General features: G+C 43.1%; 3 protein-coding genes across 3 annotated transcripts; 2 read left to right on the top strand and 1 right to left on the bottom strand.

Annotated features, from left to right (window-relative positions):
- Nucleotides 1-223: 223 nt before the first annotated feature.
- Nucleotides 224-1,608, top strand: LOC108164919 (splicing factor 3B subunit 4). The gene is made up of 3 exons (XM_017300904.2): nt 224-359; nt 423-506; nt 572-1,608. The coding sequence occupies exons 1-3, from the start codon at nt 326-328 to the stop codon at nt 1,462-1,464; spliced, it is 1,011 nt and encodes a 336-aa protein (XP_017156393.1). The 5' UTR covers nt 224-325; the 3' UTR covers nt 1,465-1,608.
- A 1,591-nt stretch (nt 1,609-3,199) lies between these two features.
- On the bottom strand, nt 3,200-14,239 carry LOC108164752 (ceramide synthase 6). The gene is made up of 6 exons (XM_017300652.2): nt 13,647-14,239; nt 4,506-4,626; nt 4,211-4,432; nt 3,796-4,133; nt 3,578-3,722; nt 3,200-3,508 (listed from the first exon to the last, which is right to left on the bottom strand). Exons 1-6 carry the CDS (start codon nt 13,829-13,831, stop codon nt 3,314-3,316), a joined length of 1,206 nt encoding a protein of 401 aa, XP_017156141.1. The 5' UTR covers nt 13,832-14,239; the 3' UTR covers nt 3,200-3,313.
- On the top strand, nt 6,965-7,708 carry LOC108164753 (josephin-like protein). Its single transcript, XM_017300653.2, has one exon. It carries the CDS (start codon nt 7,047-7,049, stop codon nt 7,668-7,670), a length of 624 nt encoding a protein of 207 aa, XP_017156142.1. The 5' UTR covers nt 6,965-7,046; the 3' UTR covers nt 7,671-7,708.
- Nucleotides 14,240-14,986: the final 747 nt, after the last annotated feature.

The raw sequence follows: 14,986 nt of genomic DNA, 5'->3' as shown, positions 1-14,986 counted from the left end.
CAAATATATCGAAAGTACCGACATCGATACAACACCGATGTTTTTCAAATTTTCCATAATTTTATTTTATAATATGTAAAAAGAAAATAAATCCTCCAAGCAAATACTTTTAGCTATTTTTATCATTAGATCAAACATATTATTATTGTAAATATCCTATTTATAGTGTAAATCTGAAAATATCGATGTTTGAGAAAAAACATCGATGACATCCATGTTAACATCGATGTTTGTCCAGCTTTAGCTTGCATCCCTAGCTTGAAATTTTGCCAAATAAAAAAATCTGCATTTAAATAGTGTGTTTATTAAATAAAATAGTACTAAAATGGCAGCAGGCCCCATTGCGGAACGTAATCAAGGTGCGTAGATAATTTCGGCTTAGCGGGACTGTTTCTCACAAAGATTTTCACTCATACCCGCAGATGCCACAATTTACGCCGGCGGTCTGGACGACAAGGTGTCCGAGTCCCTGCTGTGGGAGCTGTTTGTCCAGGCCGGACCCGTAGGTAAGCATTAAGCAGCAATGTGATTAAATCGGTCATCCTGCAGCCCCAATCGACACTCATTTCAGTAAACGTACACATGCCAAAAGATCGTGTCACACAAATGCATCAGGGCTATGGATTCGTGGAGTTCCTCAGCGAAGAAGATGCCGACTATGCAATAAAGATCATGAACATGATTAAGCTTTATGGCAAGCCCATTAGAGTGAACAAGGCGTCGGCGCATCAGAAGAACCTGGATGTCGGCGCCAACATCTTCATTGGCAATCTCGATGTGGAGGTGGACGAAAAGCTGCTCTACGACACATTCTCAGCCTTTGGCGTGATCCTGCAGACTCCCAAGATAATGCGTGACCCGGAGACGGGGAAGTCCAAGAGTTTCGCCTTCATCAACTTTGCCAGCTTCGAGGCCAGTGACGCCGCCATGGACGCCATGAACGGACAGTATCTCTGCAATCGCCCCATTTCCGTCTCTTATGCATTCAAGAAGGACCACAAGGGCGAACGCCACGGCTCTGCGGCCGAGCGTCTGCTTGCCGCCCAGAATCCCTCTGCCCATGCCGATCGTCCGCATCAGCTGTTCGCCGATGCGCCCGTGCAGAACATGATGACCGGTCAGATGATGCCGCCACCGATGATGGCGCCCCCACCGCCCGTGGTCCCCGTCTCGCAGAACAATATGGGCATGATAGCAACGCCGCCGCCAGTGCCGCAGCCCACACCGTTCCCAGCCACAATACCGCCACCACCACTGCCCCCGATGGCGGGCGGACAACCACCACTACCTCCGGCATTGGGCATTCCGCCGCCGCCGCGCATGATGCAGCCAAACTCGTGGGCCCCGCCGGGCATGCCAGCGCCGCCACCGCGACCTCCGCCAACGAATTGGCGCCCCCCACCCGGTGCCTTTGCTCCAGGCCCCTTCGCCCGGCCCTACCAACCCGATGGCTATCAGTACTAGTCCACCAATCCCTGTGTAGCCCTTAGCCCCTGTAGTTATAAAATATTTGATGAACCAGACGAAATACATTTTCTAGGCTTTTACACACACGCGGAACCCAACGTGGACCCATACGACCATTGACTAGGATTTGAAAATGAAAAACAAACTTGGTATTTATTGGGGATGGGATGGGAATGGGGGGATGTTTCTAAGCTACAGCCGTGAAAAGATCTTGGCTTCATTTGATTCTCACGATTGTTTTGCAAGAGGTCAGGGATCCATTCTAGAACTTACGACGGGATCATCGGTATTTGTTGATGCATTTTCTTTGATTCAGATCAGGGATCACCTGATTTCACCTTTAACCATTGAAGGCACATTTTTATGAAGCAGGTCCAGGCCCTGCGATAGTTCTCAATAAGAATTTAAATTTTGTAAACCAGGATTTCTAGGATTGCATTGCTTTCGATGAGCGCCACGATTTCCTAGAACTGCTATCAGGTCTTCATTGACCATTTCTGAGCCATGGCATGCAAAAATGAGTGCAAAAAGCACACCATGAGGCAGGTACTCTGATGAGGCTATTCAAATCCATGAATCAGAAGGAGATGGCATCAGTTTGCCTCCCCCTGCAGAAGTACCGTTGCACGCAAGCATTTTCGCGTTAAAGCATTACGTTACGTTACGTTGCAGGAGTTAGAGTGAAATGGCACACCCCGCCCCCTGCGCAGCATCACCGTTACTCTCACTCAGACGAAATCGAAACTGTTTACTGTTGTGCGTGTGTGTGCATATGCATCTCTTTCGTTTGTTGTGAAAAGCACGTGTCGCATGGAAGCATTCTTGTAATTAATTTTTGCATAAGTTGTATTTAATATATTGGAAACGTACAAGTACGGTATTTACAATAGTTTTTTTTTTGTATTTGTTCTGCTTTCACCAAACGAATTTTGGTGTAATCCCTCAACAGTGTGTGTGTGTGGGTGTGTGTGTGTGGGTTGTTGGTGCTACCTCTCTCCATATTCTCACTTTCTTTCAGTTTATTTAGTTTGTTTTATTTTAAAAATATTCCTAACTTCGATTTAATTTAATTTTACATATCATGTTTTTCTATTTTAATGTTATTCTCTTTTTTTGGTTAAGCAAAAAAAAGAAGACAAACATTGCGTAGGAAATTTTAATAATAATAATAGTGGTCGGTCCGGTCCAAAAAGATTTTCTGATTTGATTTTTTCATGTCGAAAATTGATTTTCCAGAACTGCATAAAAGTGTTTGAAAGTACGGAATGGAAAACTCTCATATATGTAAATTTCCTATAAATTACTGGATTGGATTGTATTGTTTCTTAAAGCACACTTGTTTGAAGTTACAGAAAACGGAAGACCATTTGAAAATAGGAACAGGAACGTGAATCTTTCATGGAATTTCTTCCATCAGTGGATTCTCTCAGTTCAAACTTAGTTATTTGTATTATTTGTAAAGTGGTTTTCGTGGGCATCAATTTTCGTTACAAAATCAAATCTCTGGGACCCCATCCATCATCATCATCATTGTCATCATCATTGTTTATGATAATTTAGTGGTTTTTTTTTCGCATTTATTTTGAAATTTGTTTTGGTTTTCCATGTTTTGTATCTTTTTGTATCTTAAAAAAAAATTTTGTTATATATAAAAATAATAATTAACGTAACGTTCTGAACTGGTTTGGTTTTGTTTTTTTGTATGCGTTGTGTGTATGTGTTGTTGTTGTTGTTGTTGTGGTGTTTTTATTTTATTTTTTTCTGGTTTATTTGTTGCTGCTGCTTCCTCCTTCGTTCCTCACTGGGGGTGCCTTGGGGTTTCGGGATCTCTCGCGTCTCCCGTTATTTACTTAGTCGTTTTCTCTTCCGTGTCCGCCGTGTGATTGCTGGCATTATGGGACTTTCGCTGGCTGACTCCACCAGCGGTCGCTGATGACTTGTTCTTGGAACGAGACGACGACGACCCCCCATTGGCCATGCGCACATTCTCGGAACTATCTGTGAGATCCTCACTATCACTGGAACGTATATCACCGGACATCTGTGAAACAATTAGAGCAACAAGATTATAAGTATCCTTGCCGTGTTCTTCGTTTCGTTGCCAACTTACCAAACCCTTCTGCAGAGAGTCGACAACAATCTTGAGAATCATGTATGTCCAGATGACGTGCAGGACCAGCAGCATCAATAGCAGTGTATTGAAGATATAGTAGGCTGGGAACATGGGCAGGATTTGTGGTGCCTCCACAGAAGAGCTGCCCAAAAAGAGAAGCAAACAGAGTATTAAGACGTCGATCCATGAAGGGGGGATCTTCTTTCAGTGTTTACCTGTAGATAAGACGCGGAAAAAAGCCCAAGCGCGTCACAATCCATACCACTGTAAAAATGGCAAAGATCGCATCGCAAAGCTTTTGATAATTGGCATATTTTGTTAGTTTTGCCGCCTCCAGAAAGATGTCGGCACAATCGTGCACGACCAGCACCAGAGAGCCGACGCGATGCAGATTGCACACCCACGAGAGGGACATCAGCAGCAGCGTGACCATATGATGGATGAACATCTGCCAAAAGTCCTTGCGCTTCACATCAAAGAACTGTGTGCCAGTGAGCGACCAATAGAAGGACATGGATATCATATAGTACCACCAGATGTCATTGCTAATCGACTGGAAAGAATCAAAGGACAGGAAGAAGGGAGTATAGATAATATATTCACAGAGAGAAATTTGATTATAGAACCCACCTGATGGGGATAGCCGTACCAACAGCTCTTCACATCCCAGAACCAGGGCTTGTCCCACAGCACAATCACGCCAAAGATAAACGAATACAAATAGTAGATGCATCGCCAGGTGTTCTCACAGAACTTGACCAATGTCGACGGCTTGTCCTGGGCCCGCCGCAGGCGCCACCATCGCTCGATCTGTCGCTCGCTCATGTCCGTCTGCTTGGACAATGGACCCAGCTATATGGACAAGAAATGGAGTGCCATTTTAGTTTGTATTATATTTAGGTGGGTTTCCAATATGATATCTTACCCATTTGTTGTCCAGTCGTGTGGATTTCGCATAGGCATTCTCCAGTATAGGAACATTTGCTGCTTTCTTAGGTCTAGAACTACGTATGCCCAGGGACTTGCCAACCGGAGATATCCAAAAGCTGAAATATAAATAGTTATCGTGAGTAATACTATATAGGTATATGGATATTGATAAGGGCCATTCCATTTCCTGCATTATCTCTGTCGCTCCAGAAAAGGAGGAGACTTCAATTGGATTAGATCTTCGAATAAGTACGATGTGTTTTAGAGCTTGAGAAATATTTGTATATTCTGCGTGGACCTCCTCCTCCTTACATCCAAAAAGATCTATCAAGGCTGGGACTGCTGCAGTTCTAGAAGTTGTCCCTGATATATTTTTTGAAGAGGATTTTGATATGTATAAAGCTGGGATATATTTTTAAGGGGCTGTAAAAGATGGCTGTAGATGGAAGAAGTCCAACAATAATAACCACAGTCCCTTCTGCGCTTTTCGCTTGTGCGTCTCGAGTCGAGTGTGGGATCATCAATAGAAGGAATAGATTTAGTGGGAATCAAGGACGTGCCCGTGGATATTCGTTATCTTCTTGTGATTCTTTCGATTCGAATCTATGGAATTTCCAAAACCCAAGTGAAATATTGCCTTTGAGAGCTCCCTGAATAAAAAACAACAAAATTTCCGAAGCACCAAATATAGATTTTTTCCCCGCCGGTTACTTTTGGGTTTTTTTTAACTTATTTCAACCGTTTAAGCGTTTTTTAGTTATCTATTCTGTGGCAGATCTTTGAGCCATCAATCAATCAACTCGTTTGAGATATTCAATAGAAAATGTTTTTGTCTTGGGAATCGTTGAATCCCTGAGCGAAGGATTTATTGAACTTCTAGAAGATCTTTTGTTTTTGACAGTTTTGAGAGTAGGGTGCCTCCTGCCAATGCGGAAATATTTGTGTAATTGGAATTCTGGAAAGAATCAAGAAATAAGTATGGCCGGTCCGTCGTCTCCCACCTGTCGTCTGGCACGTGGAAGGCATTGGGAAAAAGGCGCAACAGCGGGCAGGCTGGCTCTACGACATGCATAAATAATTAGACGACAGTGCGCCCCCAGGGGCACCCTTCCATCTCCATCTCCAGTAGTAGAAATAATTATCTCGGTTTTGGTTTTTTCGGAAGTTAATTTGCTAATGAAAACGAAACGTCCCGGCTCCGGCTCCGTCTACGTCTCCGACTGGTTTGGCACATCTCCAGGTCTGGTGATGGCGTTTGCGTTTGCGATTGGCATTTTAAACAGTAGTTTTCGATTCGATTTCGATTGGTATGCAAAGCACAAGCCATAGCCGAAAAGATTAGCAGGAGCAGCCGTAGGGGGAAGGAAACCAAAGTTACGTTTTACGTTTTCGCAATTGCTATTCTCATTCCCTCATTCTTTCCTTTCCTCTGTCTGTTGTTCGTTGTCTTTGCTTTTACGAGTATTCCAGACAATCACTAGGGCCAGAGCCATATAAATTATAACAATTAATTTGAATTTATGCGATGCTGAAACGCACACGAGAGGCCGTCCACACTCTTTACTCCGGCAACAGTCGACCTACGAATGCTCTCCGACTTCTGCCACAGAACACAGAAGAAATGTGCTTAAAAAGTGAATGATATTCCATCTCCATCTCCATTCGAGTTCAAAACTAATGTGTATCCGTTCGCTTATGGAAAATTTGTGGTGGAACATTAGCACTCCTTTCTTTCATGTAGCGGAATGATTGGAATTATGGCGAAACATTTGAGACACTGATGTTCATTTGATGTACCAATTTCCCATAGGCGAACGGATACATACGGATTCGTTTCGAATTGGACCCCAGGCGGGGCATTCCCGAGCGCTTTCCGAGGCCGAGAATCCATCCAATAACAAGACACCGAAATGCAGGAATCAGTGGCAACCAATGCCTCCCTGAAAATACTTGTAATTTATGAGAAAAAGTCTGGAAAAGGACCTGCGATAAAGCACAACAAAATGGCATTCCCTTTGAAATCTTTTTTTGGAACAAATCAATTCTAGATGTTATTCTGGTACTCTGATTAATAAATAAAATGTGTGTCGCGCAAGAAGACCTTTAAATAAGTGTGGGTCATCCCATAACCTCTGTTAGAGGGGGCTGTGGTAATCCCGCATATGGCGTCACTCAAGATATTGATTCCATTCTCTTCCATTTTGAAGCGCCTCCCTAATTCGGTGACGAGCCATGAATTGTTAATGTGCCCTCCCCCTACCCTAGTTATAGAAAATAACTTTGTAATTGGTTAGATTCTGGGGGTACGTACTGCGTACTACGTATGCCTGCATTTCTGCCCCCCTCTGGGGGGGATCGTTACTGGAAAATCAATTGAATTATTCTTTAATAACCACTGGACACAGTAGGAATGGAAAACCCACACTCCCAATCGGATGTGTGTCAAATGTCACATGCGGTCTGCCGCGTGCCACATGCCACACAGTCGAAATCAAAATTCAAGTTAAAATTCAAGTAAAAATTGTATAAATAGAAAATGTCCGTTTCGTGTGGAATTTATCATGAGCGGCAGAGCCGGCAATTGTGCGCCTTGCACGCCCTGAACAATCTGTTTCAGGGCAGGGATCCCTACACCAAGTCGGAGCTGGACGAATACTGTTACATTCTGACGCCCCGCTCGTGGCTGAACCCGCATCGATCGTGGTTCGGTTGGGGCAACTACGATGTGAACGTCCTCATGTACGCCCTGCAGCAGCATCACTGCGAGACGGTGTGGTTCGACCGGCGGCGCGATCCCAAGTGCCTCGATCTCGGCCAGATTCTGGGATTCATTATGAACGTGCCGCTGCGCCTGCCGCTGACCCAGCTCCTGCCGCCGGCTCTGAGAATGCGCCACTGGCTGGCCCTGCGCTGCATCAATGGCAGCTACTACAACCTCGACTCGAAGCTGCGCCAGCCCATGTGCCTCGGCAATGAGGCAGAGTTTGTCGATTATCTGCGCGAACAGCTGCTGCCGCACACCGATCAAGAGCTCTTCATTGTCATGACCAACGATCGGGCGACGAGCGCTGAGGGCGATGATGCCGCCACCAGCGAAGATTCCGATCAGACGGGGGCCAACCAGCGCTGGCTAAAGCCGCAATTTCGAAATGCCAAGTGAAATAAAATTAACAAGTTAATGTGTACTTTTTGCGATTGATTTTTTCCTGGGGCCGGATATGGAAGGACTAAGGAATGGGGGAGAAACGAAAGCCTGGCACTAGCACCCATCTTTCCACGCACACAGCCACAGCTATAGTTTACAAACAGACGTTTATTTCGTACATATACACAGCTTATTGTATACACAGACAAAGCTTATTTCGTACACACACACACACAGAGACCCCCCGCAGCTAATTCGGTAAACCCGACAAAGCTTATCGGCAAAGCTTATTGCATACAGACACAGCTTATTTCGTGCAGCCACAGCTAATGTCGTACACCCGACACAGCTTATTGCATGCATAAAAATATATTCCGACTGATCTGAAGCGGATATTGAGAGTCCTGAACTGTATAGAAACTTATATATAGAGACATCCCCTTACACACAGATCCATAAATCTTGTCATCAAGAAAACCTTTCTTTTCCATGCAAAAACTTCTTTCGGAAGTATTCCGTATCCCTCATAAATCTACAATTTGAATAAATCTCTATCTATAAAGTCCGAATAGAACAATCTCCTTTGAGAAGGCGGGCACATCAAGCATAAGTGAGTGAGTATCTCTGGATAAAGCTTATTTCGTACACACACACACACACACAGAGACCGCCCGCAGCTGATTCAGAACACCACACACACTTACAAAGCTTATTGCATACAGACACAGCTTATTTCGTACAGCCACAGCTTGTTTCGTACAGCAACAGCTCGTTTCGTACACCCGACACAGCTTATTTCATACACCAATTTATATACCGGCTGATCTGAAGCGGGGCGGATATTGAGAGTCCTGAACTGTATAGAAACTTATATAGAGACATCCCCACCCACTACTATCCGAAGTACCCCTTATCCCTCATAAATCTCTATCTTTAAAGTAGAATCAAATCGGTTAATATAACTATTAAAGGCTCATCAGGTATAAAGCAAGTAATTGAGGCATCTCTGGCGTGCGGTTAATGATTGTGTTTTCGATTTTTGTGTGCAGCAAAATAATGATCGGTGGTTCAGTCGTTCGATTGGTGGCAATTTGACAATTTTCGATTGCAATTTCTCTCTCTCTCTCTCTCTCTCTCTTCCAAGTCCAAAGTGGCAGAGGGAGGAAAGTGCATTGACAATGGAAAAAATGGCAAATGCGATTGCCGGACCGTTATATTTTTGTATTTTGTTATCAGTTAAGCAACAACTAAATTTATATGTATATACTTACTCGTCTTTTATATTTATAATGAATAATGTCTGTGGAATTACAGACTCGTGTGTGTCGTATGTTGTGTTTTTTTTTTAATTATTTACTCGCTTGTCAACCGATAATACTACCAACACGCAATCCCCGATTAGTGGGGTTCCACATACATATACATATATACATTTTTATACATAGATATCTTGGAAGATTGGCAAATCGGAAGACCAGGGAATGGAATGAGTCACATATGTAGCTCCCTATTCCGTACGGTTGGGCAGGAATTTAGCATAAGTCGTCGTGAGTAAGCGATTAAGAGTGCAATTTTCGACTAAATTTAATCTTTATTACTCATTCTATGGCTTTTCTTTTAAGAATACTCGCTGTCAGAGTGGATTTATGGCTTTCGGCACAAGCATTGCAGAGGGAATTGTTTTCAATCGAGTAACCAAATCATCACGATGGCCAGAGCTTGAGGTACATATGTGCTTTGGGCTACTTCTTTTGGAGGCCCCTCTCTCGTTGCAGCTTACGCTCTCATTCCACGAAGAACAGCAACTTGCGCACTCATCTTCTTCGTTACATTAAGCGCTCGTTCTCGTTGTATTGGTTCGTTGCCTTTCCCTCTGTTCGTCAGGAATACATATTTTATTCTGATGCTCGCTTATGCTTCTGCTTTCTTCGGTTTTGGAGCAGTGGAAACGCTTTGTTTTCGTTTCATCGTTATCGATTCTGGGTGCTTCTGCGCTTTCGATAAACTCGCACCGACAGCAACAACAGCACCAACAGAGGTGATAATTGAGGGTCTTTAACAAATTGCACTTGGAATGGGGGCGCCTATCCCTCCCCTCTCTACAAGCTGTTTCTCTCTCTCTCTCTCCGACAGCCGCCAGTTTTGAGGTCTTTTTATGCGTAAAGCACGTGCTTTTCCTTCTTTCGTTTTAGCCCCTTCACGTTTTCGCTTTTCGTTCTTTTGAGTTTCAGTTTGCACTCGCATACGACGAGTATTCCGTTGGGCAATCAGCGATAAGCCATAAAAAACTGACCGACTTTTATGTGACCGTCCGTGTGCCTTTAAAGAGGGTAGGGGTAGGGGTAGGGGGTAGGGAAAAACCTCATGGAAACAGGTTATGGGCTAAGGGGATTGTAAGATTTGGCTGCTTAACACCTGGTCTTAATTCTTTTTCTTTTTCGTCTTTATTTGGAAAGCCATAATCTAGAGTTTCCAAAATGATAAAGAGAAATCATTATTCCAGCAGAAGAATCAGAAAAAAAAGAACCTGCCACACACATTTACATTATGCTTTGGTACTATTTCTCACATTTTGCCAGAGATTAGTGTGCCAGAGGGGGGAGAGGAGGGCAGGGGGGGGATCGGGGGTCTGACGTGTGCGATTGTGCGATTCGTTGTGTGTGCATGTGAGCCATTAAAATAATTAACCTGAAATTTTATCGCACTATAAGAGCACATAGCCCCGAGGGTCGACTCTCGAGTGATTACGTATCAAAAAAAAAAGGGAAAAAAGCTTAAACATGACTACACTAACACACACACACACACATACCACCCTCCCGTCCAGTCTCTAAAACGGGTGAAAACAAGGGCTAAGTGTTTCACTTTTCCACTGTTCCACTCTGTAACAATTTTCCCATAGGCGAACCGACACATTCCGATTCCACGTACTCTGTTCCTCTGTTCCCATGATTCGCTGTTGAAATTTATCATAAGCGAACGGGCACTGACATTGATTGATTCGCTCTATAAATTTTCCCATAAGCATACGGCTAAAAAATGTCTGTAATGCTTAGGAATATCAGTTGAGAGGAAATTTTTATTGCGGAATACAGTGGATCATCCGCTATCATCCATGAATGTGAATGTTACCCGCTGCATGCAAAACTGTCTCATTTCTGGGCACTAAATAGACATAAAAGCACTCTTTTATTGTTCGCTAAATCGTTTTTTATACTCGGGTAATTTGAAACCAAGAAAATCGATCCAAGGGGCATTGCCCTGTGACTAAAGCGACTGGAAAAATTGGACCAATGGTAACTAAATACAAATGCCAGTTTATCATATTTCTAAACAATTGAAAGGCTATTGTTTTTTTGCAGGCACAGCTGTTGAGATTTTGCAGATAGAAATACATACAACAGGCCAGAAATCGATTGAATATCCATCAGAAAATTACTAATATTTCTTAAAGAAAATATTGCGAAATTGGAGTACATTTTCTCATCGTTTTCGGTAGTTATTTGAGAAGTTATTTCTCAAACCTTATCGTAGAAATCCTAGAAGCTATTTATATTATTCGTATTATATTTGTATTGCTTTAATCAACAAAACGGCAGATCAATTCTTCCACTATCCCATAAGCAAACGGCCAAAATGTTTTTAATTGTTTTAAAACTATAGATCGGTGGATCCAATACTATGGAAAACAATCCAAAAAGTAGAATCTTGTGTAGATTTACAGTGTGAAAGAAAATGGGAGTGGAATACTGCACACTGTATTGTACGGAGAATCGGGGAGTGGATTCAAGTGAGAGGCTTTCACCCTGAAAGTATCAGCACTTTTCTTATGACTGGCTTTTCTTTGGGTTCCTCTATTCATACAGTATTTCCAACATAAAACAATGTTTGAACACACATTCCACAGCGTGCACTCCATTAAGGGAGGCTCCCCCAAAACATTACATATTTGGGGAAAAACTTCTGAGCGCCGCGTCGCGGACATGACTCACTCTTTCAAGTGATTTGAAAGACAAAAAAAAACATAATAAATAAATAATGAAACGATGATGAAACACCACACACACACACACACACACACACACACACAAACACCCACATCCACGGGGGAGGCGGGCCCGTGCATAGTCATTCGCTAGTTCGTCGTAAAGCAATCGAGGAACCGGGGCACTATCAACCCATTTTTGTTTTTTTGTTTTTGTTATACGTAAATCTTTGTCCGCAAATCTTATCAGGTGGCAAATGCGCGAGTGCTGCGATGGTGTGGTGCCGGTGCCGGTGTCGATGTCGATGTCGGTGCCGGTGCCAGTGCGCCCTATGCCTCAAGGTGGTTGTCCGTCCCGTCCCGTCCCGTTCCGTTCCGTTTCGTTGATTAGAAGGCCGGACCGACTGCAGCCGTATCGAATCCCCCGTACCGTCGCTCGACATTTGCCATTCAATAACAAAAACGACAAAATATAAAAAAACCACTAAAATAAAATACCAAATCCGATAAGACCTTGAAGGCCAATATTCTCCAATTCTAGTTTTTGAGAAGAGATCTCGAAAGAGAGACGAAAAAGCAAACGACAAGAGGTGGTCTGCCATGAAACAGATTTTGTGTGTCGTTTCGTTGCGTTTTGTATGTTTCGGCAAACACTTGCGAAAAGGCCAGGGGGCATGTGGGGAATAAATGGCATAATGGTAAGGAAAACAGTTGTCCTCTGCACTTTCTTAGTGCCACTTGGCAGCACTGCTTTGGCAGAAGGGCGCGCGTGCTGGTTTAGAACAAAACAAAATTTATGAATATTTACAACTATTTTACATGAAAATGCACGCAACAAACACACAGACACACACACACACACATACACCCGTGTACACGTACACTCGAACACTAATTGTTGCCGCGTTTAACCGTCGTACCAAAGAGCCAGGCCCACGGGTTAATTTGCCGGAAAAGTGGTCTTTTGGCCCCCGAACCGTGGGACCAAATCAGAGTGTACAGCGTCAAAATTTATATTTGTAGAATTTATTTCAGCTTCATTTTTGGGAGGGGTTTCAATCCGCAGCCCTCCACACAATAGGAACGATTCTGGCCCAGATTTACATGGCTAATAAATCTAAAGACCTCAAAGCTTATCGGCCTTAATCCGAGATGGCAAAACTAATAAATTTCATGCTCAAACCTTGATTTACCGCGGAAACCGTGAGTCATGCTATATTCCGATTGGATTCCGATTTCTTGTTTATTCATCGCCTTTGAGATCATGGAAACGAGAGCGGTTTTGCCTTCATTTTTGGGTGCACTCATCCCAGTGTGCACACACACACACAGACACACCGTATACATGTATGTGTGCTAGTGTCATTTTATAAACAAATACATTTTATTTTAGTTTTGTGTCCAACTTAAAAATCTGTGGGAATCGAAGAAGGGCGGTGGCAGTGGGTGCAGCCCACAATGTCGTGGGAAATTCAATATTTCCAACGGTGCTGCAAGCCAGCGGTGGCATTGCAATTGGAGCCGGCAGCTGCGTTTGTGTTTGCAAAGGGAAAACATAGGAGTTGCAGAGGTGGCAACAACAACAACAACAGCAATACGCGTGTGCGGCATGCCTTACTAACACATACATGGCATAAGAACGCATGCATACACATACATACAAATGTACATCAAATGTTGGGCGTTTCCACGTGAGGTTATGTTTGGCCCAAAAAGCGGGAGAGAGGACACAAAATGCGAGCCAACGAGAGACAGGGAGAGAGAGAGCGCAAGAGAGGGGCGAGAGAATATGAATAAAAATGACATTTGCTTACTGTACATTGTGCAGCAGCAACGGCAGCGGCAGCAGGAAACAAACACTAGAGCATACATATGTGGGTGTGTCTCTCAGTGACCACAAAGTGGCCATCAATGGGAATTTACAGTAATCTGGAACGCACCGGGCACAGAACAGTGGGCAAAAAGTGGGAAATGAATGGGAATGGGGTATATTTTCGTTCACTTACCGTTCCAGTGTATAGCGCACCAGCATGACAACAGCCGCCAATGGAATGGGCCAGATAAGATCCTTGTAATTGGCATGCACCACATCGGGCCGCGAACCGGGCGCTATATCGGCCCATGTCGTATTTGGCGGCAACCAAATGTCCGTACTCCAGAATGCACTGCTAATCTTATTGATTATATCCATGCTCCCGGTCGCTTCTCACTTCTTTTCTTTTTTTCCGGCTTCAATGAGAAATTCTTTTCTCCGTTTTCACTCGACTGCTGCTTCTGTTGTTGTTCGCTCGGCGTTTGATGAATTTGTTGTTTGTCGTCATGAAAGTTGTCATATACATATATATATATATATATATACGCTATTCTCTGGATTGGATGGGAATTTGGAGCAGAACAGCAGGGAATTATGTGCAACAACAAACAGCACGCCGCGGAAACGAACCCGAGAGCGAGACACACACACACATTCACTCTCCCTCAATCACTTTGGCCAAAAAAAACGAACGGCCGGAGTAGTGTTATTTTTCCTTTTTTTTCTTTCGATGTGCCGCTTAGCACAGAAAAAAACAAGAGTCGCCGCCGAGCGAAATTCTAAAAATTTGACATTTCTGCAGACTTATCGATAAGATGTACGGTCTGACCCTCAGAAATATACCAAAATATATTTTAAAAATATACCGTAAATATACTGACGAATTCCAGTTCTATTTTACATATTCCTCGTTTTTGATCTTCCGTGGAATATTACTAGCTAGATAGAACTTCCAACCATGGCCACATAATTTTATCCGATTAATGAATAATATTTCTACTTAACTGGCTTATTTTCAATAATTGCTTTTATTGCATTTTGCGTAACAAAAGGTTTTAGCGAAATAGGCCAAACAAAAAAAGGTTTTGGCGAAATAGGTCAAAACAAAAAAACGAAAGAGGATAGTCGTTCATATTGCTCAATTTAGAGATTCCGTTGAATAATTCTGTCTAACTAAAACCCTTAGTTTTGCCCACATAATTTCATCCCTAAAGGAAAGGCTAATTTTAACGACCTCATTTTACTGGTTTGTGTATAAAATAAGGTTTAAACAAAATAGGTCAGCAAAAAAGTATTTTTTTACATGGTAACTACATGCTACCTATACATTTTTGAAAAAATTTAGATTTTGATGGCAAACGATAAGGAATTCGATGCTGATATTCGAAGCGAACTGGAATATGGCTCTAAATGGCAATTCCACACGATTTCCACGATTATATTATCAATATTGGCAAGGTGTGTGAGCTAGACGAAAAGATTTAGTTCACGGAATGTGTACTGTACTGGTTCCACTTTCGCCGCGAATTGCCC

The sequence above is a fragment of the Drosophila miranda genome, chromosome XL, assembly GCF_003369915.1.
Source record: "Drosophila miranda strain MSH22 chromosome XL, D.miranda_PacBio2.1, whole genome shotgun sequence".
In the NCBI taxonomy this organism is placed as follows: domain Eukaryota; kingdom Metazoa; phylum Arthropoda; class Insecta; order Diptera; family Drosophilidae; genus Drosophila; species Drosophila miranda.
Note: the sequence above shows the minus strand (reverse complement) of the source record. Positions and strands in the feature narration are given on the sequence as shown.

What these genes read in the sequence shown, in the direction of transcription:
- LOC108164919 (XM_017300904.2), top strand. Translation starts at nt 326, where the DNA reads ATGGCAGCAGGCCCCATTGCGGAACGTAATCAAG. An exon ending in CATTGCGGAACGTAATCAAG is followed by an intron (nt 360 to 422) that starts GTGCGTAGATAA and finishes TCATACCCGCAG; the next exon opens with ATGCCACAATTTACGCCGGC. An exon ending in TGTCCAGGCCGGACCCGTAG is followed by an intron (nt 507 to 571) that starts GTAAGCATTAAG and finishes CACTCATTTCAG; the next exon opens with TAAACGTACACATGCCAAAA.
- LOC108164753 (XM_017300653.2), top strand. Translation starts at nt 7,047, where the DNA reads ATGTCCGTTTCGTGTGGAATTTATCATGAGCGGCAGAGCCGGCAATTG.
- LOC108164752 (XM_017300652.2), bottom strand. Translation starts at nt 13,831, where the DNA reads ATGGATATAATCAATAAGATTAGCAGTGCATTCTGGAGTACGGACATT. An exon ending in CACGACTGGACAACAAATGG is followed by an intron (nt 4,433 to 4,505) that starts GTAAGATATCAT and finishes TTGTCCATATAG; the next exon opens with CTGGGTCCATTGTCCAAGCA. An exon ending in ACTCTCTGCAGAAGGGTTTG is followed by an intron (nt 3,509 to 3,577) that starts GTAAGTTGGCAA and finishes ATTGTTTCACAG; the next exon opens with ATGTCCGGTGATATACGTTC.